The 25,592-nt window shown below is 45.1% G+C and overlaps 1 protein-coding gene across 2 annotated transcripts in view; it reads right to left on the reverse strand.

Annotated features, from left to right (window-relative positions):
- osbpl1a (oxysterol binding protein-like 1A) overlaps positions 1-25,592 on the reverse strand; it is a 314,225-nt gene that overhangs the window by 33,143 nt on the left and 255,490 nt on the right. For both annotated transcript variants that reach the window (XM_078215603.1, XM_078215604.1), the window contains 2 exons: positions 1,962-2,037; positions 835-969 (listed from right to left, as the gene is read on the reverse strand). In XM_078215603.1, coding sequence (XP_078071729.1) covers positions 835-969; positions 1,962-2,037 — 211 coding nt within the window. The remainder of the gene's footprint in view (positions 1-834; positions 970-1,961; positions 2,038-25,592) is intronic.

A 25,592-nucleotide genomic window follows, 5' to 3' on the forward strand; every position in this document is an offset into this window, starting at 1 on the left:
TCCTTGTTCAAGATTCTCTTAAGATTAACGTGCAGGTTCAGTCGGCAGTTAGGAAGGCAAATGCAATGTTAGCATTCATATCGAGAGGGCTAGAATACAAAAGCAGGGATGTACTTCTGAGGCTATAAAAGGCTCTAGTCAGACCCCATTTGGAGTATTGTGAGCAGTTTTGGGCCCCGTATCTAAGGAAGGATGTGCTGGCCTTGGAAAGGGTCCAGAGGAGGTTCACAAGAATCATCCCTGGAATGAAGAGCTTGTCGTATGAGGAACGGTTGAGGACTCTGGGTCTTTACTGGTTGGAGTTTAGAAAAATGAGAGGGGGATCTTATTGAAACTTACAGGATACTACGAGGCCTAGTTAAAGTGGACATGGAGAGGACGTTTCTACTAGTAGGAAAAACTAGAACCAGAGGGCACAACCTCAGGCTAAAGGTGTGATCCTTTAAAAAGGAGATGAGGAGGAATTTCTTCAGCCAGGGAGTGGTGAATCTGTGGAACTCTGCTGCAGAAGGCTGTGGAGGCCAGGTCATTGAGTGTCTTTACGACAGAGATAGATAGGTTCTTGATTTTTGAGGGTATCAGGGGTTATGGGGAAAAGGCAGGAGAATGGGGATGAGAAAAATATCAGCCATGATTGAATGGCGGAGCAGACTCGATGGGCCGAGTGGCCTAATTCTGCTCCTGTATCTTATGGTCTGTACTACAGCGAGAGTTGAGATGGTGATGATTAAACTACAGCGAGAGTTGAGATGGTGATGATTAAACTACAGCAAGGGTTGAAATGGTGATGATTAAACTACAGCGAGAGTTGAGATAGCGATGATTATACAATACCTGCATTCTCTCTAATGAATTATGGCAGCCAATAGCTTCATGGATGAGATATGTATGTTCCATGTATTCTGTAAGTCGCTGGAGAAAGCTAAGTGGTTCATTAAAAATGACAGGCATAGCAATCTTGGAGAGCTCCTGGAATAAAGAATTTATTGATGTCAACACAGTTACTTTAAATGAAATAGCAGATTTAGAATCACAAGATTATACACAATGAACTAAAAGCAGCATCAATTGCTCTGTGTTCAGCTCCCTGCTGTAGTATTGATAGACAACAAAGGATTTAAATATATATATTCTTTCATGGGATGTCTGGCGTTGCTGGAAAGGCCAGCATTTGTTGCCCATCCCTAATTTCCCTTGAACTGAGTGGCTTCATCGGCCATTAGCACAGTGGTTAGCATTGCTGCCCCACAGCGCCAGGGACCCGAGTTCGATTCCCGGCTTGGGTCACTGTTTGTGTGGAGTCTGCACGTTCTTTCCGTGTCTGTGTGGGTTTTCTCCGGGTGCTCCAGTTTCCTCCCACAGTCCAAAGATGTGCAGGTTAGATTGATTGGCCATGCTAAATTGACCCTAGTGTCAGGGGGATTAGCAGGGTAAATATGTTGGTTACGGGAACAGGGCCTGGATGGAAATGTGCTCGGTGCAGATTTGATGGGCTGAATGGCCTCCTTCTGCATTGTAGGGATTCTATGATTTCAGAGGGCAGTTAAGAGTCAACCACATTGCTGTGGCTCTAGAGTCATATGTAGGCCAGGCCGGGTAAGGATGGCAGATTTCCTTCCCTAAAGGGCATTAGTGAACCAGATGGGTTTTATGATAATCCACGATAATTTCATGCTCACGATTACTGAGACTAGCTTTCAATTCCAGATTTTATTAATTGATGGGTCGAATGGCTTCCTCTGCACTATAGGGATTCTATGATTTATGATCGGAGCCTTGCAAGATAATTCCACCACCAACCAGATAACTGCACAGTGAAAATAAAATTCCTACAGTGTACACATAGTGTGGTGATGATTCCCGTTCTCGCCCCACCCTCCCCCTCCCCCTGCCTCAGGTGATGGGAATTTCATTTCCCACATCAAAGAACTAAACACACTTAGAGAGCAGAATCCACTCACCATTCCAATGCATTTACGAAGTATACTCCAAATACTAAAGTCATTTCTGGAAAACATAGGGGCTGGCAAGCTTGATCTAGAGCAAAGAAAAGGAAAGCAAACTCTGAGATTTTTAATAATTCTCAAATGTAACAAAAAATATATAAACATTCTGTTTTCACGGTAGATCAGCCCCTCTTGGTTAATGTCCCAGTAAACGTTTACACATACCGTATTTCAACACAATTAACTTGTATATTGATTTAGGCCATTATTCAACATCCGCATGTGTTAATCTCCTCCGAGTCAATGCTGGAACACTGTGCTGAAGTGAGTTACTAAGGTACTAGGATCCTGGTGAACATAAAGAATAAGAAGTCTCACAACACCAGGTTCAAGTCCAACAGGTTTATTTGGTAGCAAAAGCCACTAACTTTCGGAGCGCTGCTCCTTCGTCAGGTGAGTGGGATTTCAGTTCACAAATAGGGCCTATGCCCTACTTATGAACTGAAATCCCACTCACCTGATGAAGGAGTAGCGAGCGCTCTGAAAGCTAGTGGCTTTTGCTACCAAATAAACCTGTGGGACTTTAACCTGGTGTTGTGAGTCTTCTTGCTGTGTTTACCCCAGTCCAACGCCGGCACCTCCACCTCATGGCTACCATTGAGAACGTAAAGAGGAAAGAGCAGTGGCCACAAGAAGAGGAGGAATGGGGGAATACCACAACATTTATTCGGAATTGCGACAGGAAAATACCAGAGCCCATCCCATTCATCTTTGGGGCAGCACGGTGGCATAGTGGTCAGCACTGCGGCATAGTGGTCAGCACTGCTGCCCCACAGCTCCAGGTTCAATTCCAGCCTTGGGTCACTATCTGTGGCATTTGCATGTTCTCCCCGTGTCTGCATGGGTTTCCTCCGGGTGCTCCAATTTCCTCCCATAATCCAAAAAAATGCGGGTTAGGTGGATTGGCCATGCTGAATTTTACTCTGAGTGTCAGGGGAATAGGAGGGGAAATATATGGGGTTACGGGAATAGGACCTGGGTGGGATTGCTGTTGGTGCAGGCTCGATGGGCTGAATGGACTCCTTCTGCACTGTAGATTCTATATCTCTTTATACCTTGGCAGTCTCATGAAACATATCAGATTTTTAGGGGGTTAGACAGGGTAAATGTTGGGAGGATGCTTCCACTCATGGGAGAGTCTGAGCCCAGAGGGCATAGTCGCAGAATAGGGAGGTGCTCATTTAAGAAGCATCAGAGGAAGGAGCTCTTCTCTCAGAGAGTGGTGAATCTTTGGAATTCTTTACCCCAGGAAGCTGTGGAGATCGGGTCCTTGGACATTCTGAAGGCTGAGATCGATAGGTTTCTAATCGGTCGGGGAATTAAGGGTGTGGGAGATTAGGCAGGAGAGTGGACTTAGTGAGTGTTAGACCAGCCATAGAACATAGAACATTACAGCGCTGTACAGGCCCTTCGGCCCTTGATGTTGCGCCGACCAGTGAAACCAATCTAAAGCCCACCTAACCTACACTATTCCAATATCATCCATATGTTTATCCAATAACCATTTGAATGCTCTTAATGTTGACGAGTCTACTACTGCTGCAGGCAGGGCATTCCACGCCCTTACTACTCTCTGAGTAAAGAACCTACCTCTAACATCTGTCCTATATCTATCACCCCTCAATTTAAAGCTATGTCCCCTATGGTAGCCATCACCATCGTATTAAATGGCGGTGCAGACACAATGGGCTGAATGGTCTCCTCATGTCCCTATTTCGAATGGTCTTATGGTAGAATGATAAAGGGGTTGTTGTTTAATCATCGGGAACGATCTCAGGTGGATGTAAAAGGGCACGTTGCATTTTTTGAGGAAGAGCAGGGACGTTTATCTTTGGAATTCTGGATAACACTTATCCCTCAACCGACATCACTAACAACAGATTGACCTGGTCACTATCACATTGCTGAGTGAGGTAACCTGGCCGCTGCTTCCCATTAGAATAGTAATGGCACTTCACAAGTACTTAATTGGCTGTGAAGCACCTTAGAATGTCGGAGGTCAGAAACGACACTATGTAATGCAAACCTTTCTTCGTGTCATTTATTCTACAACAAACTAGAAAATATAATGGTCACAAAGAGAGAGCTTTAACAGGTTCGTTATCCTTTTCATTCCCAACCTGCGACACTTACAACATCATGTCTCAAATTACTCAGATACTGGACAGTATCTCAAAATTTTATTTTCTGAAAGAAATTGTACTAACTTGGCTTCACCGCTTAATTATAAAGGAGAGACATTTATTAACAACTGTTTACAAGGTGAGACAGATTCAATGTTTCCAGTTATGATTCTAGGATCTAACTGCTGGGACAAGCCCAGACAAATTGGAGTGAAGCCTCAACTCCCGATTGGTCAGACGGGTCATGTGACCCTTTCAGCAGCTCGCCCCTCTAAGGGACCACATCCCTCCCCCTCTAAATTCCTTTATACACAGAATAATCGTTTTAACTTATACAGTCCCTCAAAATTTACAACAGTGAATACTTTTAATCAGTCCATCAAAAACCCTCTGGTGACATCCAATTCCTCATAGAGCAGTGCAACTCCACCAACTGGGGTACTTTCTGGAGGAACTGTCACACTGGTCTCTATTCTGGTACTGACACTTCAAACTCCTCTGTCTCAGTCGGAAGAGCAGCACGATGGCACAGTAGTTAGCACTGCTGCTTCACAGTGCCAGGGACCCGGGTTCAATCCCCGGCTTGGGTCACTGTCTGTGTTTGCACGTTCTCCCCGTGTCTGTATGGGTTTCCTCTGAGTGCTCCGGTTTCCTCCCACATTCTGAAAGACGTGCTGGTTAGGGTGCATTGACCCGAACAGGCGGCGGACTGTGGCGACTAGGGGAATTTCACAGTGACTACATTGCAGTGTTAATGTAAGCCTTACTTGTGACTAATAAATAAACTTTAATACTCTCACCTGTCACAGGCTGATTGGACATCTCACTCTTGGGCACCCAACAACACTTCTAGCGGGAAGCAACCAATCATGCTGTAACACTGGCTCTTGGGATTACTAGCGTCCACACAAATAGTCCATCCAGTCCACGCTTCCTCAAACTCCTGTCTTGCACATTCACTTCGTAAGACAACGGTTCTGCAGTGGCCACAACAATTCCTGGAACCCAGCTGGGGCCACTTCCAAAGTTTTTCACATAGACTGGGTCATCTATTTCAAATCATCTTGCATCTTTAGTGGAATCATGGTTCCTCTTTTGGTTGCACTGTCTTGCCTCTACCCTCCCCGCTAAATTTGGGAATGCCAGGCTTAGCCTGGCCCTTGGGCGATGACCCATCAATATTCTGCTGGAGATATACCATTGGTCGAATGGGTGTAAGCTAAAAGGAACCAAGCTATTTTTGTTTCCAAAGATGCAGCTAACTGCTTCTTTAAGCCGGCTTTGAAAGTCTGGACCGCCCACTCAGCCTGTCCATTGGATGAGGGTGATTACCCCACGGAAAGACATGAAACTTTGAAATGTGGTGCTTGAGAAAGCCGTTCCGTTATCTAATTCAAGTACTTCAGGTACTCCATGGGACACGGAGCACTGGTGAAGCTTCCCGACTGTGCCAAGTGTGGTTGTGGATCACATCTCAAATACTTCCATCCATCTGGAGTGGGCATCCACCAATAGTGGAAGAATGGTGCCCAAAAATGGTTCTGCATAATCCATGTGGACTCGCACCAATGGCCGACCTGACCGTTCCCGAGGGTGCAAAGGGCCTGTAACCAGTACCTTCTGTTGTAACTGGCATAAGAATCATAGAATCCTACAGTGCAGAAGGAGGCCATTCAGCCCATTGAATCTGCACCGATCACAATCCCACCCAGGCCATATCCGCACAACCCCATGTATTTACCCTCCTACTCCCCCTGACACTCAGGTGAATTTAGCACGGCCAATCCACCTAACCAGCACATCTTTCGGACTGTGGGGGAAGCCGGAGCACCCAGAAGAAACCCCGACACGGGGAGAACGTGCAGACTCCACGCAGACAGTGACCCAAGCCGGGAATTGAACCTGGGTCCCTGGCGCTGAGAGGCAGCAGTGCTAACCCACTGTGCCACCCTGATCAAACACTGATCACAGTGCTTCACCAGCCTCTCAATATCGCCATCGATGCCTGGTCACCTAACACAGCTTCTGGCAAGCATCTTCATTTTGACACACCTGAATGGGCACTCTGGAATGAGCATTCCCTCTCTGGCACCGGGACAACTCCTCTCGCTCCCCGTAGGATGATGCCACCCTCACAGCTAAGCTCAGCTTTCCTAACGTGGTGAGGTTTCATGTCTTTGGAAATCATCTCATTCTCCCAATATCTTTTGTCCTGTCTTTGATAACAGCGGGTCTCTGCTGGTCCAAATGTGTATTTGTTATGCTGACATTGGCAGAGTGTCTTGAAAATTCATTGCTAACATGTGATTTCTTGCGGTGCCAGGATGTGGCGGGGGGGGGGGGGGGGGGGGTGTACTCTCCAGCAGTGGAAGATGATTGAGGGCTTTTGTGTCCCTTGTCAGTGTTCAACCGTGCACTCATTGGACAATAAGATCAGTGTCCAGCGCTGAATCCTGATCAATGCAATCAGCAGGATTAAATTATTGAATGTTTTTAAGGCAAGGATAGATAAATTTTTGAACAGTAAAGTTGTTTCCACTGGCAGGTGAAACTATAACTAGGGGGCATGGCCTCTAAATAAGGGGGAGCAGATTTAGGACTGAGTTGAGGAGGAACTTCTTCACACAAAGGGTTGTGAATCTGTGGAATTCCCTGCCCAGTGAAGCAGCTGAGGCTCCCTCATTGAATGTTTTTAAGGCAAAGATAGATCTTGAACAGTAAAGGAATTAAGGGTTATGGTGAGTGGGCGGGTAAGTGGAGCTGAGTCCAAGAAAAGATCAGCCATGATCTTATTGAATGGCGGAGCAGGCTCGAGGGGCCGGATGGCCCACTCCTGCTCCTAGTTCTTATGTTCCTATAGCCTTGTCCTCCTTGAATAGACCCAACAGTGGCTCGTGGTCTGACAATACAGTAAAATGTCTTCCATAGATACACTGTGGAATTTTCTTATTCGGTACAGGACGCACAGCCCCCTTTCTCTATTTGAGAATAACCTTTCTCAGCTTCTGAAAGGGTTCTCGTCACGTATGCAATAGGCGTGTCAGACCCATCATCCATCCTGAGAGAGAAAATTGCCCCAACACCATATGGGCAGGTGTCACACACCAGTACTAAGTTCCTCGACGGATCAAAATGTACCAAGAGACAAGAGGACTGTAATAGTTGCTTGCCTTTATTAAATACTTCATTCTGTCGTGTTTTACAGAACCATCTCTGGTGTTTCTTCAGTAACATGTGCAAAGGAGCTAATAGTGTTTGCAGGTTTGGAATGAAACGCCTGTAATAATTAACCATCTCCAGGAATGATTTAAGCTTCGAGGGTTTTGAGGGGCCTGTGCCCCCTTTGTTGAAATTACGTTGTCCTCCATAGGATACATCCCAGGGCATCTACATGGGAGCGGAGGTGAGCTACTGCACTGGCCTGGAAAGTGCATTTTTCCCTTTATAGACAAACTCTCGCCTCCTGAAATCTTCTTGGTACTTCTTCTAGATTAGCCAAGTATTCTCCAGTTGCACAGGTAATCAGTACATCACCCAAATATACAACGACATGCCCTATAATAAACTTTCCACTCTTCAAAATATGACGCAAGCTGATGAAACACTGAAAGGCAAGTGCATACACTGATACAATCCTTAATGGGTGTTAATAGTCACATAGTCTCAGGTAGCATCATCCAACTCCAACTAGGTGGCACAGTGGTTAGCACTGCTGCCTCACAGCGCCAAGGACCCGGGTTCGATTCCGGCCTCGGGTGTCTGTGTGGAGTTTGCACATTCTCCTCGTGTCTTCCTCCTACAATCCAAAGATGTAGGGAGACAGAAGAGAAGTTTGAGGACAGCACGGAAGTTAAAGAGAGCACGTTAATTAGTAAAGGCAGTGTCAGTAATCCTAGTACCAGGCAGATCAGACAGAAGCAAGACAGAGAGCAAGGGAAGTCCAGATTAAACTGCATTTATTTCAATGCAAGAGGCCTGACGGGCAAGGCAGATGAACTCAGGGCATCGATGGGTACGTGGGACTGGGATATTATAGCAATTACTGAAACATGGCTAAGGGAGGGACAGGACTGGCAGCTCAATGTTCCAGGGTACAGATGCTATAGGAAAGACAGAACAGGAGGTAAGAGAGGAGGGGGAGTTGCACTTTTGATTAGGGGAAGCATCACGGCCATACTGAGGGGATATATCCGAGGGCTCGGCCACTGAGTCTATATGGGTAGAACTGAGAAATCAGAAGGGGGAAATCACTTTGATAGGATTGTACTATAGGCCCCCAAATAGTCAGCGGGAAATTGAGGAGCAAATATGTAAGGAGATTTCAGATAGCTCCAAGAAAAATAGGGTGGTAATAGTCAGAGATTTTAATTTTCCCAACATTGACTGGGACAGCCATAGTATTAGAGGGTTGGATGGAGAGAAATTTGTTGAGTGTATTCAGGAGGAATTTCTTATTCAGTATGTGGATGGCCCGACTAGAGAGGGGGCAAAATTTGACCTCCTCTTGGGAAATAAGGAAGGGCAGGTGACAGAAGTGTTAGTGAGGGACCACTTTGGGACCAGTGACCATAATTCTATTAGTTTTAAGATAGCTATGGAGAATGATAGATCTGTCCCAAAAGTTAATATTCTAATTTGGGGCAAGGCCAATTTTGATGGTATCAGGCAGGAACTTTCAAAAGTTAATTGGGGGAGTCTGTGGGAAGGAAAAGGGACGTCTGGTAAGTGGGAGGCTTTCAAAAGTGTGTTAACCAGGGTTCAGGGTAAACACATTCCTCTTAGAGTGAAGGGAAGGCTGGCAGAAGTCAGGAACCCTGGATGACTCGGGATATTGAGGTCCTGGTCAAGAAGAAGAAAGAGGCACATGACATGCACAGGCAGCTGGGATCAAGTGAATCTCTTGAAGAGTATAGGGGGTGTAGGAGTGGAGTTAAGAGAGAAATCAGGAGGGCAAAAAGGGGACACGAAATTGGTTTGGCAGACAAGACAAAGGAGAATCCAGAGAGCTTCTATAAATATATAAAGGGCAAAAGAGTAACAAGGAAGAGAGTAGGGCCTCTTAAGGATCAACAAGGTAATCTATGTGTGGATCCACAAGAGATGGGCGAGATCCTAAATGAATATTTCTCATCAGTATTTACTGTTGAGAAAGGCATGGATGTTAGGGAACTTGGGGAATTAAATATTGATGTCTTGAAGAGTGTACATATTACAGAGAAGGAGGTGCTGGAAGTCTTAAAGTGCATCAAGGTAGATAAATCTGCGGGACCTGATGAAGTGTATCCCAGGACGTTGCGGGAGGCTAGGGAGGAAATTGCGGGTCCCCTAGCCGAGATATTTGAATCATCGATAGTCACGGGTGAGGTGCCTGAAGATTGGAGAATGGCAAATGTTGTGCCTTTGTTTAAAAAGGGCTGCAGGGAAAAGCCTGGGAACTACAGGCCAGTGAGCCTCACAACTGTGGTGGGTAAATTGTTGGAAGGTATTTTGAGAGACAGGATCTACATGCATTTAGAGATGCAAGGACTGATTAGGGACAGTCAGCATGGCTTTATGAGTGGAAAATCATGTCTCACAAATTTAATTGAGTTTTTTGAAGGGGTAACCAAGAAGGTAGATGAGGGCAGTGCAGTTGATGTTGTCTACATGGACTTTAGCAAAGCCTTTGACAAGGTACCGCATGGTAGGTTGTTGCATACGGTTAAATCTCACAGGATCCAGGGTGAGGTATCTAAATGAATAAAAAATTGGCTCCTTGACAGAAGCCAGAGGGTGGTTGTAGAGAATTGTTTTTCAAACTGGAGGCCTGTGACCAGCGGTGTGCCTCAGGGATCAGTGCTGGGCCCACTGTTATTTGTCATTTATATTAATGATTTGGATGAGAATATAGGGGGCATGCTTAGTAAGTTTGCAGATGACACCAAGATTGGTGGCATGGTGGACAGTGAGGAAGGTTATCTCCAATTGCAGCGGGATCTTGATCAATTGGGCCAATGGGCTGACGAATGGCAGATGGAGTTGAATTTAGACAAATGTGAGGTAATGCATTTTGGTAGATTGAACCAGGCCAGGACTTACTCAGTTAATGGTAGGGCATTGGGGAGGGTTACAGAACAAAGAGATCTCGGGGTACATGTTCATAGCTCCTTGATAATGGAGTCACAGGTGGACAGGGTGGTGAAGAAGGCATTCGGCATGCTTGGTTTCATCGGTCAAAACATTGAATACAGGTGTTGGGACGTCTTGTTGAAGTTGTACAAGACATTGGTAAGGCCACACTTGGAATACTGTGTGCAATTCTGGTCACCCTATTATAGAAAGGATTTTGTTAAACTAGAAAGAGTGCCGAAAAGATATACTAGGATGCTACTGGGACTTGATGGATTGAGTTATAAGGAGAGGCTGGATAGACTGGGACTTTTTTCTCTGGAGCGTAGGAGGCTGATGGGTGACCTTAATAGAGGTCTATAAAATAATGAGGGGCATAGACAAGGTAGATAGTCAATATCTTTTCCCAAAGGCAGGGGAGTCTAAAACTAGAGGGCATAGGTTTAAGGTGAGAGGGGAGAGATACAAAAGTGTCCAGAGGGGCAATTTTTTCACACAGAGGGTGGTGAGTGTCTGGAACAAGCTGCCAGAGGTAGTAGTAGAGGCAGGTACAATTTTATCTTTTAAAACGCATTTAGATAGTTACATGGGTATGATGGGTATAGAGGGATATGGGCCAAATGCGGGCAATTGGGATTAGCTTAGGGGTTTAAAAAAAAAGGGCGGCATGGACAAGTTGGGCCGAAGGGCCTGTTTCCATGCTGTAAACCTCTATGACTCTATGAGCAAGTGAAGTGGATTGGCGATGGCAAGTTGCCCCTTAATGTCCGAGGGTGTGTAGGTTTGGGGGATTAGCAAGCTAAATGTGCGGTTACGAAGATAGGGCCTGGGTAAGATGTTCTTTTGGAGAGTTGGTGCAGACTTAATGGGCCAAATGGCTTCCTTCTGCACTGTCAGGATTCTGTGATTCTATAAAAAGCTTTAACTGTTGATGTGCATGGCTGATATCTAATTTTGTGTATGACTGTTCTCCAGCCAGTCTTGCATATAAATCTTTGGGATAGGGTATCTGTCCAGCTTTGCAACCTGGTTTACTGTCAATTTACAGTCTCCACAGATGCACATGGTGTTACTACAGGCACTATGGGTGTTGCCCATTCTGCAAACCAGTTGTATAATACCCAGTTCTTCGAGCTTTTCTAGTTTGGTTTTGACTTTCTCCAACAAAGCATAGAGCACAGACCCATCCCCGAAAAAGTCTAGGGGTGGCTTCCGGGTCCATGGGAATTTTTGCCTTCACGTCTTTAATCTTCCCAAGTTCATCTTGATAAATTGTCCTGGTACTTCAGAATATGATTTGCATTTGAATTATTCAGCATATAAGTATTGCCCTGCAACATATTTGTCCTGGCAAGCCGCTACACACGCATATTAAATCAACGGTGAGAGTTCAGACAAATGAAAAAATGCTTGCATTTACATAGCACCTTTCACAGCCACCAGACATCGCAAAGCAGCTTGTAGCCAATGAAAATCTTTTAAAGCGTAGTCACTGTTGTAATGCAAGACGATCAATTTTATATTCATACACACACAAATGTCTCGACAATTTTGATTTAGATTCTGCTTTTTAATGGAGGTATGTCTGACCATGACAGGAGAAGTAGGAGTGACCACAGCAGAGTCCTCGTAGAGGCAAAGACAGTCTTCAGACAGAGGACATGTTCCATTGTAATACACAGCATTATCATTGTGCTAAGGCAGATTGCTTAAGGTAAGACCCAGCAGCTTGTGATTGGATATCCACGAGTCACTGTGGACCATCAGCAACAGTGCAATTAACAATCTGTAATCACATGGCACTCCTACGTTACCATGAAGTCAAGTGACAAAGCCTGATTTAAGGAGGACCATACCCTCAACTTTATAATACTCATCCTTATTTCCAAGTCCCCCCATGACCACTCCCTTCCCTATCCCTGCAAACTCATCCTCCAAGCTGACAAAGTGTCTGTGCTCCTTCAATTCTGGTCTCTTTTTTTTATTTGTTCATGGGATGTGGGTGTCACTGGCTAGGCCGGCATTTATTGCCCATTCTTTATTGCTCCTCGAGAAGGTGGTGGTGAGCCGCCGCCTTGAACTGCTGCAGTCTGTGTGGTGTAGGTATATCCACACTGCCGTTAGGGAGGGAGTTTCAGTATTTTGACCCAGTGACAGTGAAGGAACAGCCAATATATTTCCAAGTCAGGATGGCAAGTGACTTGGAGGGGAACCTTCAGCTGGAGTGTTCCAATGGGTCTGCTGCCTTGTCCTAGATGGTAGGTTGTGCATTTGGAAGGTGCTATCTTGGTGAGTGCCTGCAGTGCATCTTGTAGATGGTACACGCGGCTGCTACTGTACGTCTGTCGTAGAAGTGTATGTATTAGGATGGCACGGTAGCACAGTGGTTAGCACTGCTACCTCGCAGTGTCAGGGACCGGGGTTCAATTCTGGGCTCGGGTGACTGTGTGGAGTTTGCGCATTCTCCCCATGTCTGCGTGGGTTTCCTCCGGGTGCTCCGGTTTCCTCCCACAGTCCGAAAGATGTGCAGGTTTGGTGGATTGGCCATGGTGAATGTATGGGGTTACATGGATAGGGCGGGCCTGAGTAAGATGCAGACGTAATGAGTCCTAATGGCCTCCTTCTGCACTCCTGACTTGTGCCTTGCAGACGGTGGACAGGCTTTGGGGAGTCAGTAGTTACTAACCACAGGATTCATAACCTCTGACCTGATTTTGTAGCCACATTAATGATATGGAGCTAAAAATCCCATAAACTAGATTAAGCCAACTTTTTGTGGTTATGGGTTTGGACAATGAAGCAACTAAAGTTTTTTAAGTTTATTTATTAGTGTCACAAGTAAGGCTTACATTAACACCGCAATGAAGTTACTGTGAAAATCCCCTAGTCGCCACACCCCGGCGCCTGTTCGGGTACACTGAGGGAGAATTTAGCATGGCCAATGCACCTAACCAGCACATCTTACGGACTGTGGGAGGAAACCCACGCAGACACGGGGAGGACGTGCAAACTAGACACAGACAGTGAACCCGGGTCCCTGGAGCTGTGAGACAGCAGTGCTAACCACTGTGCCACCATGCCGCCCCCTTGTCTAACTATTGTTAGAAGAAGGTTCTACTAACAGCTCCAATCTTGAATGATGGCAGAGTATAGCATGCAAGTGCAAAATACCAGACAGTTGAAGCCATCTTTAACTCAGGTAGACAAACAAATCACCCTCTCATTTTTTTGAGGTGCACAGCTGTCAGAGGGACGATTTGTTTCAGGAGGCAGGTACACCCTGTAGGACAGGGTCTTCTGATTTGGAAGGTGCTGAGGGTCAGGAGGGTGTGACAGCAGCTAAGGCAGGCAAAGGGCAGGAGTGTAGGAGTGTCAGCCTCTGCAATTGTCCAACAGGTCAGAGGTCCTCTCAGCTTGTTGGGATGCGAGTGGGGCTGCAGGGTGGGTGACCAAGACACCATGTCACAGGAAGGTATTCGGGTTGAGGGAGCAGAAGGGAACGCAGTGATATTAGAGGGACATCCTTTGGGAAGGACTGACACCATTCCCTGCAGCAAAGAGCGTGAGTCCAGGCGGCTGTCTTGCCTGCCCTTTGCCAGGGTTCCAGACATTTGCCCAGGGCTGGAGAGGAAACTGCAGTGGGAGAGGGAGGGTCCCGATGATCACACTCTATCTAGGTACCGCTTTCATTGGCAGGACATGGAAGGAGGATCAGCACCGTCAGTGAGAGGCATCAAATTAAGAAGCAGAAACTCAAAAGATAATAATCTCCAGTTTATTACCTGAACTATGTGAAAATTGGCATCGGACACACAAGCTGAGAGAGGAATGCGTCGCTCAAAGGCTGGTGCGGGAGACCAGGTATATATTCTACCAATTGGATACAGTTACTATATAACAAAAAATACACGACACATCAAAAGCTATAAGCCACCCAACCTCCTGTTTTTTCTGGGTGCTCTAGTTTCCTCCCACAGTCTAAAGATGTGCGGATTAGGTGGATTGGCCATGCTAAATTGCCCCTTCGTGTCAAGGGGATTAGCAGGATAAATACATGGGGTTACGGGGATAGGGCCTGTGTGGGATTGTTGTGGGTGCAGGCTCCATGTGCCGAATGGCCTCCCCCTGCATGGTAGGGATTCTATGACTTGAGCTCCAGTACCAGCTGTGCCGTTTGCTGAGCTGTTCCAGTGAAGCTACAACACCAGCATTTCAGCAATACTGTGGAACAAATGTCCAGGTAACAAAGGAGATCGTCATTGACATCAGGAAGCATAGTGGAGGACGTGCTCCTGTCTACATCAATGGGGACGAAGTAGAAATGATCGAGAGCTTCAAGCTTTTCGGTGCCCAGATCACCAACTACCTGTCCTGGTCCCCCCATGCCGACACTATAGTTACGAAAGCCCACCAACGTCTCTACTTTCTCAGAAGACTAAGGAAATTCATTATGTCTGCTACGACTCTCACCAACTTTCACAGATGCACCATAGAAAACATTCTTTCTGGTTGTATCACAACTTGGTGTGGCTCCTGATATGACCAAGACTGCAAGAAACTACAAAGGATTGTTTACATAGCCCAGCAAACCAGCCTCCCGCTCATTGACTCTGTCTACACTTCCCACTGCCTTGGAAAAGCAGCCAGCATAATTAAGGACCCCACGCACCCCGGACATTCTCTCTTCCACCTTCTTCCGTCGGGAAAAAGATACAAAAGTCTGAGGTCACATACCAACCGACTCAAGAACAGCTTCTTCCCTGCTGCTGTCAGACTTTTGAATGAACTTACCTTGCATTAAGTTGATCTTTCTCTACACCCGAGCTATGACTGTAACACTACATTCTGCACTCTCTCCTTTCCTTCTCTATGAACGGTATGCTTTGTCTGTATAGCGCGAAAGAGACAATACTTTTCACTGTATGTTAATACATGTGACAATAATAAATCAAATAAAAAAGTATGGCCTGTCCACAAAAAGTAGAACAAAAATCAGCCAAGTGGTGGAATGCGTCATCTATCTGCCCACCAGTGTTCAGTTTGGGTTCTGCCAGGGCCACTCAGATCCCGAACCCATTAGACATTGATACCTTACACCCTGGATTTAGAAATGAGTAATTGTGACAAAGTGTCCCAGGTCCAACAATCCTCTCTCAATTTACGAAAGAATTAGCAATAGAAACCCTACAGTGCAGAAGGAGGGCATTTGGCCCATCGAGTCTGCACCGACAACAATCCCACCCAGGCCCTATCCCCATAACCCACATATTTACCCCACTAATCCCTCTAACCTACGTATCCCAGAACACTAAGGGGCAATTTTGCATGGCCAATCCACCTAACCCGCACATCTTTGGAGTGTGGGAGGAAACCGGAGCACCCGGACGAAACTCACACAGACACGGGGAGAATGTGCAAACTCCACACAGACAGTGACCCAAGCCGGCAACTGAACCCGGGTCCCTGGTGCTGTGAGGCAGCAGTGCTAACCACTGTGCCAATGTGCCGCCCATAATTTAGCAATAGCTTTCCAGAAACTAAGCTGTTCACTGACCATTCAGCTCTGATTAGCTCCATTTATAGCTCAAGGTATGCTGAAGCAATCCATTTCCATGTGTAGAAAGATCTGGATGACATTCAGGCTTGGGCTGACAAGTGGTGAATAACATTCATGCCAAACAAGTGCCAGGCAATGACCATATCCAACAAGAGAGAATCCAACTAATGTCCATTGACAATCAATGCCATTAGCATTGACGAGTCTACGTCTTGGGGATTACCACTGACCAGAAAGTCAACGGGACCAGTCACCTTCATGAAGTGGCTGTTAAAAGCTGGGTATTATGTGGCAACTCACCAAGGCTCCTTAGACAACACCTTCCAAACCCACAACCACTTCCATCTAGAAGGACAAGGACAGCAGATACCTGGGAACACCAGCACCTGGAGGTTCCCCTCCAATCACTCACTATCCTGACTTGAAATATATCGCCGTTCCTTCGCAGTCGTTGGGTCAATATCCTGGAATTCCCTCCCTAACAGCACTGTGGGTGTACCTACACTACATGGACTGCGGCGGTTCAAAAAGGCAGCTCACCATCACCTTCTCTAAGGTAGTTAAGAACGGGCAATAAATGCTGGCCTAGCCAGCAATGTCCACATCCATCGAATGAATATATAAAAAAGTGGCTCGACTCTCAATTCCCCAAAGTCTCTCCACAAATAACTCAGGAGTTAGATGAATATCCTACACTTGCCTGGATGAGAACATCTGGAGCAACGGCCAAAAACTTTAATACCATGTGGGACAAAAGAGTTCACTTGACTGACACTTCATTCACTAGCCTAAATCTTCCAGCCCCTTCACCATCAATTTACGGATGGACAATAAATGCTGGCTTAGCCAGTGACACCCAGGATGAAAATTGATATTTCAATACATCAAGTTACATTTTCATAGAATCCCTATAGTGCAGAAGGAGGCCATTCAGCCTATTGTGGGTGGCACGGTGGCACAGTAGTTAACATGGCTCCTCACAGTGCTAGGGATCCAGATTCAATTCTGGCCTCGGGTCACTGTCTGTGTTGAGTTTGCACGTTCTCCCCATGTCTGCGTGGGTTTCCTTCGGGTGCTTCGGTTTCCCCCCACAATCCAAACGTGTGCAGGTTAGGTTGATTGGCCATGCTAAATTGACCCGTGTGTCACAGGGATTAGCAGGGTAACTATGTGGGGTTACGGGAATAGAGCCTGGGTAGGATTGCGGTCGGTGCAGACTCCATTCTGCACTGTAGGGTTTCTATGAGTCTGCACTGACTCTCTGAAAGAGCATCTTACTCAGGCCCTATCCCCATAACCCCATGTATTTACCACGCTAACCCCCTTAACCAACACAACTTGGGACAGTAAGGGACAATCTAGCACGGCCAATTCACCGTGGGAGGAAACCCACGCAGACACGGAGAACGTGCAAACTCCACACAGACACCCAAAGTCGGAGTTGAACCCGGGTTTCTGGCGCTGTGAGCAGCTGTGCTAACCACTGTGCCACCGTGCTGGAGGAAAGTTTAGAACACAAAGCCACAAATCATTATCAGTACAATGTTGGCCTCCAACCCCAAGAATTCCATTCTCACGCACTTTAGAATTCAACACGAAATCTCTTCCCTTGCAATATTGAGAACACTGCAACATGAAACAATTAATCTACATCGAGATCCTACTTTGTTTATTTTTTTACTTGATGTTTGGCTGGTTTCACAAGGCTATCAAAACAGAGCAGGCCAATATTGAAATAACTCTTCCGAGGTCAGTCTTCCTTCACCAAATATAGATTAACATAATCAGCAACATTCAGGCAGGTACTTCCTCGTACAGAGTATAAACCCAGAGTGACAGTAATCCTGACACTCCACAGTGCGTACACATGCAGGGCTCCTGACTGGACAAGCCATTACTGGTTTAATCAGGGAGTTTGTATTCTAAGAGGGTCCACATTGTGGGCCTCCTTAAAGTCATTACAAATATATTTACAAGACACAACTCTATTTGTGTATAAAAATATAGATTTCTAAGTTGCCACTTCATGTAAGCTGTAAGAAGTATATATCAATCCCAACAGTGCAGAAGGAGGCTATTGAGCCCTTCGAGTCTGTACCGACCACATCCCAACTAGGCCCTATTCCCTTAACCCCACCCATTTACCCTGCTAATCCCCCTGACACTACGGTCAATTTAGCATGGGCAACCAACCTAACCCGCGCATCTTCGGACTGTAGGAGGAAACACCCGGAGGAAACCCACGCAGACACGGGGAGAAAATGCAAACTCCACACAGACAGTGTCCTGAGGCCAGAATCGAGCCTGGGTCCTTGGTGCTGTGAGGCAGCAGTGACACTGTGCTGCCCCAAATATGTTGGTGTAACATCAGCCAAAATATTCTTCATTTGCCAAACTGCTTCTTGTTGTAGGGACTTCCAGCTCAGCTAATAGCCTCACTAGATTTCCCATCCTTTGAGCCACTCAAACTCCCTTTAATAATGCTACCCCAGCAGTGTTTAATCCAATAGACAGCAGCTTCAACAATGTAGTACTCCCTCAATACACAACTGAATGGGTAACCTGGATTACTGCTCAAATCTTACAACAGTGTTTGAAACTCAACCCACGACTCAGGCGAGTGTGTTTCCAACTAAGCCAAAGTATCCGTCCTGGGCCTGTTGCCATGCTCGAGTGAAGCCCAAAGCAAGCTGGAGGGTGGCATCTCATTTTTCAATTAGGCACGTTATAGCCCTCTGGACTCAAAATGAATTCAGCAACTTTAGACTGTGGCCTCTCCCCTCCATCTCAAACCCTTATTAAAATATATCCCAGACTGCTGCGGCCTCAGTGCCAGAGACCCAGGTTCAATTCCAGCCTCAGGTGACTGTCTGTGTGGAGTTTGCACGTTCTCTCCGTGTCTGCGTGGGTTTCCTCCGGGTGCTCCAGTTTCCTCCCACACTGCAAAGACATGCAGGTTAAGTAGCTTGACCATGCTAAATTGACCTTTAATGTCCCAAGATATATAGGTTAGTGGGATTAGGGCTAAAAATGTGGAGTTATGAGTTAAGCCTGGGTAAGAGTCGGTGCAGACTCGATGGGCTGAATGATCTACTCCTGCACTGTACGGATTCTATGGTTCTGTGATTTATTGTCTCAATGTAATGATCCTCCCTTTTCCCTCCCCCTCCCTTTTACAACAGGCTATCTATTTTTTGTTCTTAAGGTTGCTACATCTTCTTGTAATCTCTCACAGTTACACTTTAACATCTAACACACTTCTCCCTCTCTTTAGTTCTGATGAAGAGTCAAACGGACTTGAAACGTTAACTTTGTTTTCTCTCTCCCTACAGATACTGCCGGACCTGCTGAGCACTAGGGGATTTTCACAGTAACTTCATTGCAGTGTTAGTGTAAGCTTACTTGTGACATCAATAAATAAAAATTAAACATAAAAACATTTTCCAGCATGCTCTGTTCTAAACCAAACTGAGATTTTCTTTTACAATTTGCATAAAGAGAGAGCTTGAATTTTTATGAATCTGGTGCAGACTCAATGAGCTGAATGGCCTCCTTCTGCGCTATAGGAATGTAATTTGATGTATTTAAATATCAATTTTCATCCTGGGCATGTGGCTAAGCCAGCATTTAATGTCCAAATTCCAGATTTCTTTAAAATCAATGAATTACAAGTGCAGAAAGTGAGAGAACAGAGGGAAACACGGCAACCCATTAGCACATAGAAAGCTCTCACAAATAAAAGTTAAAGTTTATTTATTAATCACAGGTAAGGCTTACATTATTGCAATGAAGTTACTGTGAAATTCCCCAAGTCGAACAGGTGCCACATTCCGGTACCTGTTCGGGTCAATGCACCCTAACCAGCACGTCTTTCAGACTGTGGGAAGAAACTGGAGCATCCGGAGGAAACCCACACAGACACGGGGAGAACGTGCAGACTCCACACAGGCAGTGACCCAAGCCGGGAATCGAACTTGGGTCCCTGGTGCTGTGAGGCAGTAGTGCTAACCACTATGCCACCGTAGCATTGTGAGATGACATTGTGTATTTATGAAATATATTTTAGTCATGTTTCTGTGCTGAATGTGTTCACAACTCCCTGATATTTTATTGGAGCCACTTTGTCTGGAAGCAGCAGCAGTGGCACAGGAGCATAGATCAGCTAGATAGTCAATATCTTTTTTTAAAAGGTAGGGGAGTCTAAAACTAGAGGGCATAGATTTAAGATGAGAGGGGAGAGATACAAAAGGGTCCAGAGGGGCAATTTTTTCACACAGAGGGTGGTGAGTGTCTGCAACTGCCAGAGGCAGTAGTAGAGGCGGGTACAATTTTGTCTTTTAAAAAGCATTTAGACAGTTACGTGGGTAAAATGGGTTTAGAGGGATATGGGCCAAGTGCAGGCAATTGGGATTAGCTTCGGGGTTTAAAAAAAAGGGTGGCCTGGATAAGTTGGACTGAAGGGCCTGTTTCCATGCTGTAAACCTCTAAAGCTCGATGACTCACTGTATTGTTGCTGCAGCAACATAATTGATCTTAATGGCTGCAATGTTTGTTTTAATCTGACCTAATGCAGAGTTCTGTTGTTTTATGTTTTCCCCTGGGATTGCAGAGTAGGGCTTGACTGGGTTGATTGACGGGTAAAGTCATATGACTGGGTACAGGCAGGCTCAAGGCAGTCTGCTTTTGGAATTTTTAGAGAGAGATTGCTATCTCTGTATCTTTTGCTCTGTCTGAAGTGAAGAGTGGAATCTGACAAGACATAAGCCGCTTTCTTTGAGATTCTACTATTTTGGGGTGGAGCTTTCTCTGGGAGTTGCTGCATGAAAAGTAGAAGACAAGTGTTTGTCTGGATCACTCTCCAGAAGTGTCAACAGGCGGGAAATCTAGTACCTATGTAAGCATCTTTGGTTTCTGTGCTAACTGGTTCTAAAGAAGTTCTTCTTGTCTATGGGGGATATTGCTAAAGTGAAACAATAGAGACAGCTATTTTGCCATGTTTAACTATTATAATTGGTAAAAGTTATGCTAATTCTTTTTGTTATATACTAACTGTGTTCTTAAATAAAGTTTGTTTTGATAAAAGCTTCCTATTGGGTCACTTCAATCATACCTGGAGTGAAACACCTTACATTTACCCCAAAGCCAAAATCAAATGTAAACATTAGGGTTGAGACTAACTTCATAAAATACCTTGGAGTTTCTGATCTGGTCCTTAACACACAGAGATAAATGACCAACTTATTAAAAGTAATACTGGTGAAGACATAACTAACAACAAAGTGATCAGAACTTCCCCAATCTTCTTTCATCTGATCGGCAACAATAACCAAACCGCACTGGATTGTCAGATGAACACTGAAATGCCATAGCATACAAGGCTATGGACCAAGTGATGGAAAAATGGCATTGGAATAGGTGGGTACTTGATGGCTGGCGCAGACATGATGGGCCGAAGGGCCTCTACTTATGCTGTAAAACTCTGAGATCAAATGCTCAAATTTGGGACTGCGGCTTGAATCCACAACCACCAGAAACAAGAATGCTACAACTGAACCAAGACTGACAATCAGAGCTGACTCGAGTGCTGGATTAGGAATACAGGAAGGTCATTCATCCCCTCAAGCCTGTTCTGCTATTCAGTTAGATCATGGCTGATCTGTGCCTTAACGACATCTAATCATCTTTGTTCCATATCCCTGGATACACTCCTGCCAAAGTGCAGAATAACATACTGCTCAAATAGGCACAACATCAGTTCTCACAAAATAAAACCACTCACAACAAACAGGTTTAATTTCTCAAAATATTATTTCAATTCCAAATATACTCTAAAATATTAATTTAAGTTTATTTATTACTGTCACAAGTAGGCTGACATTAACACTGCAATGAAGTTACTGTGAAAATCCCCTTGATGCTGACAATAACTTTGTAAAAAGAATATACAGTGAAGCTGTAATATTAATAATTTAAAATATTTATATTCTATTTATAATGAATATTTATAAGATTCATTATAATTTATAACAATGAAACATTATTTATTATAATAATTTATAAAATGAAACATTTATAATTTATTCATAAAAAGGAAACAGCCCATAGTTTTACAGGAGGCATTGTCAAATAAAATTTGGCATTGATTCACTTAAGGAGATACTGGAGAGGTGATGAAAATAAAGAGATAGGTTTATAAATGCCAGTAAAGGAGGAAAGAGGTGTACATTTTTATTTATTTATGAATGTCACAAGTAGGCTTACATTTATCTTCAATGTTTCTATAGATATCGCACTTGGGGGCGAATGGGATCAAAGGTTATGGGGAGAAAGCAGGATGAGGCTATTGAGTTGGTCGATCAGCCATGATTGTGATGAATGGAGGGGCAGGTTTGAAGGGCCAATTGGCCTCCTCTTGCTCCTATCTTCTATGTTTCTATGTTATATTAACACTGCAATGAAGTTACTGTGAAAATCCCATCAAGTGAGAATTTAGCATGGCCAATGCACCTAAACAGCACAACTTTCAGACTGTGGGAGGAAACCAGAGCACCTGGGGGAAACCCACACAGGCACGGGGAGAACGTGCAAACTCCACACAGACAGTGACCCAAGCTGGGAATCGAACCCGGGTCCCTGGCGGCTATGGAGCAGCACTGCGCCACCGTGCTACCCTGGATAGGTAGATAGGATGAGAGTTTTAGAAAGGGAATTGCAGCATTGAAGGCACATCTGTCAATAGTGGAATGATTAAAATTGGGGATGTTTTAAACATAGAAACATAGAAGATAGAAACAGGAGGAGGCCATTCAGCCCTTCGAGCCTGCTCCGCCATTCATCGCGATCATGGCTGATCATCCAACTCAATAGTCTAATCCTGCTTTCTCCCCATAACCTTTGATTTCATTTGCCCCAAGTGCTACATCCAGCCGCATCTTGAATACATTCAATATTTTGGCATCAACTTTTTCCTGTGGTAATAAATTCCACAGGCTCACCACTCTTTGGGTGAAGAAATGTCTCCTCATCTCCATCCTAAATGGTCTACCCCGAATCCTCAGACTGTGACCTCTGGTTCTGGAGCCCCCACCATCGGGAACATCCTCCCTGCATCTACCCTGTCAAGTCCTGTTAGAATTTTATAAGTCTCTATAAGATCCTCCCCTCATTCATCTGAACTCCAGCGAAAACAATCCTAACCTAGTCAATCTCTCCTCATACATCAGTCCCGCCGTCCCCGGAATCAGCCTGGTAAACCTTCACTGCACTCCCTCAAGAGCAAGAACATCCTTCCTCAGAAAAGGAGACCAAAACTGCACACAATACTCTAGGTGTGGCCTCACCAAGGCCCTGTATAATTGCAACAACACATCCCTGCTCCTGTACTCAAAACCTCTCGCAATGAAGGCCAACATACCATTTGCCTTTTTTACTGCCTGTTGCACCTCCATGCTTACCTTCAGTGACTGGTGCACAAGGACACCCAGATCCCGCTGCACACTCCCCTCTCCCAATTTACAGCCATTCAGGTAGTAATCTGCCTTCTTGTTTTGCTTCCAAAGTGAATAACCTCACATTTATTCAAATTATACTGCATCTGCCATTGATTAGCCCACTCACCCAATCTGTCCAGAGCATTCTGAAGGATCTCTGCATCCTCGTCACAGTTCACCCTCTTACCCAAGTTGATATCATTTGCAAACTTTGAGCTGTTACATTTTGTTCCCTCATCCAAATAATTAATTTATATTGTGAATAGCTGGGGTCCCAGCACCAATCCCTGTGGCGCCTCACTAGTTTCTGCCTGCCAATTTGAAAAGCACCCATTAATTCCTACTCTTTGTTTCCTCTCTGCCAACCAGTTTTCTACCCATCTCAATACACTTTCCCCAATCCCATGAGCTTGAAAGGGCCCACAATGGGAGGAAGGTGGAGATCTTGGAGGGTTGTGAAAATGGGACTATTACAGAGACAGGGAGTGGAACGAGGACATTGAGGAATTTGAGAAGCAAGATAAGAATCGAGGCATTGCTTAACTGAGAGCAAATGTAGATCAGTGAATATCCTGAGGGGAGCAGATGAACACGAATTGTCATCACGTCGCCTGTATTATTTATATAGTCTTGACAATGCACATGGGTCTCAAGTTCATTTTCAAATTGTTATTCAACATCAGTCAGATTCAAATTACAGATCGACCAGAGAGATAGTATTTCTAGTTTTTCCCTGGCACCGTACCAAATTGTCTCAATATCTGGAGGTCAACAGAACAAGGTCCGGACAGCTCTCTTTAATTCGGATTAATTCACTTTAAATCATTTTACTGACCTAAAAATATAAATGGTCCTGAAGATTTCGAACTGCCCCTTTGTACTGCGACTGTATTCCAGCTTTGCAGAAAGGCCCACAGGAGACATGAACAAAACTCACTCGGAGAGAGCCGGCTTTTACCAACCCACTTTGGGACTGGAAGAGATCTCCAGAGCTTGATTACTAATCACCAAGGTGCATTCATCCAAAAACCCTCACCACAAAACAACTTTCACCACTGACCAAATCAAACAAGAATGGGGAAAAATTTAATTCTCCAAAATTGGACAGTGTTGTCTGCTCAATTTCTGCACTTCACTGAGCTGGTGTGAGATGAAGCGCTACACGAGAACACAGCACATTCAAAAACTGTTTGAACGCTGAGGTTTCACAAGTTTGAGAAAACCATAAGATATAGGAGTGGAATTAGGCCACTCAGCCCATCGTGTCTGCTCTGCCATTTAATCATGGCTGGTATTTTTCTCATCCCCATTCTCCTGCCTTCTCTCCATAACCCCTGATCCCCTTATTAATCAAGAACCTATCTATCTCTGTCTTAAAGACACTCGGTGACCTAGCCTCCACAGCCCTCTGTGGGAATGAGTTCCACAGATTCACCACTCTCTGGCTGAAGGAATTCCTCCTTATCTCAGTTTTAAAGGAGCGTCCCTTCACTCTGAGGTTGTGCCCTCTGGTTCTAGTCTCTCCCACTCATGGAAACATCCTCTCCATCTAGATTCATAAAGTCATAGAGGTTTACAGCATGGAAACAGGTCCTTTGGCCCAACATGTCCATGCCACCCTTTTTTTTAAACCCCTAAGCTAATCCCAATTGCCCGCATTTGGCCCATATCCTTCTATACCCATCTTATCCATGTAACTATCTAAATGCTTTTTAAAAGACAAAATTGTACCCGCCTCTACTACTGCCTCTGGCAGCTTGTTCCAGACACTCACCATCAAGTGTGGCCTTACCAATGTCTTGTACAACTTCATCAAGACGTCCCAACTCCTGCATTCAGTGTTCTGACCAATGAAACCAAGCATGCCGAATGCTTTCTTCACCACTCTGTCCACCTGTGGCTCCACTTTCAAGGAGCTATGAACATGTACCCCTAGATCTCTTTGCTCTGTAACTCACCCCAATGCCCTACCATTAACTGAGTAAGTCCTGCCCTGGTTCAATCTACCAAAACGCATCACCTCGCATTTGTCTAAATTTAAGTCCATCTGCCATTCGTCAGCCCACTGGCCCAATTGATCAAGATCCTGTTGCAATCGTCACCTCTAATCTTGGTGTCATCTGCAAACTTACTAACCATGCCTCCTATATTCTCATCCAAATCATTAATATAAATGACAAATAACAGTGGACCCAACACTGATCCCAGAGGCACACCGCTGGTCACAGGCCTCCAGTTTGAAAAACCTTCTACAACCACTTCTGTCTTCTGTCAAAAAGCCAATTTTGTATCCATTTAGATACCTCAC

Source organism: Mustelus asterias, chromosome 7, assembly GCF_964213995.1.
Source record: "Mustelus asterias chromosome 7, sMusAst1.hap1.1, whole genome shotgun sequence".
NCBI lineage: Eukaryota > Metazoa > Chordata > Chondrichthyes > Carcharhiniformes > Triakidae > Mustelus > Mustelus asterias.